At 42.4% G+C, this 3,708-nt stretch overlaps 1 protein-coding gene across 1 annotated transcript; it reads left to right on the plus strand.

Moving 5' to 3' along the window:
• Positions 1-690: 690 nt before the first annotated feature.
• On the plus strand, positions 691-3,180 carry LOC145898873 (equilibrative nucleobase transporter 1-like). Its single transcript, XM_082987517.1, has one exon. It carries the CDS (start codon positions 691-693, stop codon positions 2,089-2,091), a length of 1,401 nt encoding a protein of 466 aa, XP_082843643.1. The 3' UTR covers positions 2,092-3,180.
• The last annotated feature ends 528 nt before the right edge of the window (positions 3,181-3,708 follow it).

The following is a 3,708-nucleotide window of genomic DNA, read 5'->3' on the forward strand; positions in this document are numbered from 1 at the left end:
ACTCTCACCCCATTACTTATATTTGAAACAAATCATCAACTCGAATGTCACCGTTAACCTTCGATTGAAACCTGCATGACAGACGTTTAGAAATATAGGGTCGCGACGCACTGGAGAGTCGTTTATTGATGGGGGGTGAGGTGGCGCGCAAGCTTATGTAGATTTTATAAGAAGCTTTACGAATTTTATATCAATTTATTACTGCATTGCCTTCGAGCTGTTGTGGTGTAAAAATACGTATTGTTATTCCATACATGATAATACCAAAGCGAATTCGTTCATCTAAAATAGGTGAGCATTTTTTTCCTCTGTGTCGTCATAGCAACTTGCTAGGGCTGAGTGGTTCGAAGTTAGAACCACAACTGCCATATACCCTGTTACGTTGCAGCTGCTACTGCTTCCAGTCGTTGCATGCGAGGCGTATCAGCGTGTTTAGTCATCAGGCAGCTTAACATTTTGTAACAGTTTACAGTCCACAGGCCAATTTTGCTTTGTACATGTTTCTATCATACGAGTTATTAGGCAAAAAAGATAGTTTAGTATGAAATTAATTACCAATACCGTACATTGCAAGTTTTGGTAGTTGACAAGTCAAGGACTCTTCTATTACGCAACAAAGCTCGGTTATGTAGGTCATTAAGGACCATTATGCGTTGTGACATGATTGTGTTTTATCGTTTTAACAGAACCATGAGGAAAAAGGATGTCATAGCAATATCTACATCATTATTGGAATGCCTGTTGTTTTCAGGCGTAATCATTGGCTGGCCAAGTCTGCAGCAAGTTCTCCTTAATGTCGGTTTCTTCAATGAGACGTGTGCAGAGCCAGAAGCATCGAACCATACAGTGGCCTTCAACATTACCAGAAATACAACCGGTTCGACAACATGCGAAGAACAACAAGCGGCATTTAATCTTGTATTTACATTGTCTGTGTCTGCGCTAAGCTTAGCCGCCTTCCCACTTGGTCATATCCTTGATAAATACGGCACGTGGGCAATGCGTTCAGTAGCTACCACTCTATACACTCTGGCATATCTAATTCTCGCTATCTGTTCGACATCTGCACCATGGGTGTTATATCCGTGTATGATTTCTATCTCAGTGGCGGGTTTGGCGCTGTTGATCAGCAATTTCCAGCTTAGCGCGTTGACGCCGTCCTGTAGGTCAATCTACGTGACCTTGGTGAATGGAATGTATGACGCGTCATCCTTAGTATACCTGCTGTTAAAAATTGCTTACGAAAGCGGAACTCCGCTTAGGACTTCGCTTTTGGTGATGACGGGGAGCACCGCCCTCTTGTGGCTGCGGACGTTTTTAATCATGCCACGTATGACCGCTAGATCGAAACGGGATAGACGATTGGAATCTGTGAGCAGAGACGTTCTCATTGCGAACGGCGTCAAAATTGAAACAGAACCACTTGAAAAATGGTTGAGGTCTCCGATTCTCTGGACCAACGTATTCCATTTCAGCCTCACAAACCTACAGATGGGATTTTACATTGGGACACTCGTTTTATGGCTTGACGATTTCCAGCCGCCACGAGCGGTAGAGAGCCATACAAACATTTTCGGAGTGATGTTGATTGCAGGAGCTGTTGTGGCACCACTCAACGGTCTACTCACCGACGGAATCACGAAGTACTACAAGAAGAAGTTGACGAGCCAAAAGGCGAGAACTTTCAGAGGACTTTGCGTTTCTGCCACAGTTACAAGTCTTCTGGGTGTTTCTTTAGCAGCTTGCACCCTTTGCAAACAGGTGTTGTCGTCATTCGTGCTCCTGGTGGTGTTCCGTTCGTTTATAGCCGGCGGCAACGCAAGTTTCATGGCTTTGACTTTCCCGCAAAAGCACTTCGGAAAGCTGTACGGGATCTGCCAGACCATAGCAGGCTTGGTAGCACTTCTGCAGTATGCCATGTTCAAGATGGCGGTTTGGTTTAGCTTCACCAGCGTTCATGCAGCTTTACTAACCTCCAGTGCTCTGACACTGGTTCATCCATACATGGTTTACCGCCAATCTAAACACTGGTCTAGAAGGCCTAACGTACAGCACACCGAACAAAATAATAATAACGATGCAATAGAGTGAATGCTTGTTCAAAAAAGAGGTCTAAAAACATTATAGGAAAATACGTTATAGGTTTACGTGTCTCTCCTTGGTCTGTGAGCAGTTTAAAGTGAAGCAATTTGCAAAGTATCGTTAAAAACGGAATGTGGTTTGGTATACAACCACCATAGCAGTGCTACTATTGTGCATGTGCCAGTGCCAGTGCCAGTGCCGGTACTTAAAGCATCCGACTTTCGGTAAGCGACCATTAAATAATTTTTCATGACTTTGGCATAAATTTCACGTGTGGTGTTTCTTGTAGCTCAAACTAGATCGTGTGATTGACGTACGTTACATAAAAAAAAATAGCACTGGACTATAGAAATGTTTCTTGAGCATCATGCATCCACCAGCAATCATTGACGAAATTTCTTACCCTTAAATGTCTGATATGTAACAACACATGGTAATGTCAACTTGCCGTCTCCGCTGCTTTTAGTGCACGGGTCCGCAAATAGTATTTGGCGCGACCCACCAAAAGGTATTCGTAATGTATCGCGACCCAAATAGTAGCATGTACGATTTATCTGCCAATCATTTCTGCTCGCGCGACAATCTCAATATAACTGTGACGTAAGGTCGCGAAACAAACTTGATAATCTGGCAGCCCAAAATTGGGTCACGAGCCACCATTTTTGGGCCCCTGCTCTGGCGCATTTTTAAACAGTTATGAGCAAAAATATTTACGTCCGTATAAGATCCGGTTACAATTTTATTACGTGTTTGCATGACGTCCACCATAGACTGTTTGACGCTCGGTACATTCTTTAATTACATTTTTGGATAAACTAAGACAATCTCACCGTCGGTTTGCAACACAATTTTATATTGACGGTTCATAAGAAGGCACTATAGAAACTTTAACTTCCGTGCACCACTTACTCCATTACATGCAAAATTTACATTTTATTTTTCAAAATAGTAGTCGCAACTTGGAGGTGTATTTGTGTTGTTCGACTGGCAAGAATTGGTTTAAAATCGGGTGTGTTTCACTGCTACGTATTAAGCCAATCATAAGATGTTAGTGTTGCAATTGTCCATGCACTTAATAAATTTTACTCGTATTCTCGCCATCCCTGTGTACATTTAGTGCAAACTTTACGACGCACAGTTTCAATAAAAACGTTCTCTGTTCGTTTATGATTTGGGGTTTGGGAGATCAAACACCATGCGTTGGTCGTGGTTTCAACCTAGTGGTGAAAGTACATATCCTGGCGGTGACTTGCATATATATCCTAGCGTGGAAGTATGTAACCTAGTAGTGACTTGCATATATATCCTAGTAGCGCAGTGTCAGGTTACAAAAAAACCTATACCACATTCCATCAACTTTACGTGGAATAGACTGTACGGAGCAGCTTAAAATGCCACAAGTACCTGGAGCTACTGAGTCAACACAATTCGACATTAAATTTTCATGAGAGTTACAAATCTCCACTTTATTGCCAGGGACAGGAGATACAGAGGACTGTGAAATATCTGTAAGCCAGTGAACACTACCGCACCGATCCCAAAAATCAATAACACCAGCAATTTAAATCTGTATATATCAACACAAGCTAATGTAGCGAGACGGAATTGTGTCTGGTTGGTAGAAAC

This window comes from Ascidia mentula, chromosome 4 (genome assembly GCF_947561715.1).
Source record: "Ascidia mentula chromosome 4, kaAscMent1.1, whole genome shotgun sequence".
NCBI lineage: Eukaryota > Metazoa > Chordata > Ascidiacea > Phlebobranchia > Ascidiidae > Ascidia > Ascidia mentula.

What these genes read in the sequence shown, in the direction of transcription:
- LOC145898873 (XM_082987517.1), top strand. Translation starts at nt 691, where the DNA reads ATGAGGAAAAAGGATGTCATAGCAATATCTACATCATTATTGGAATGC.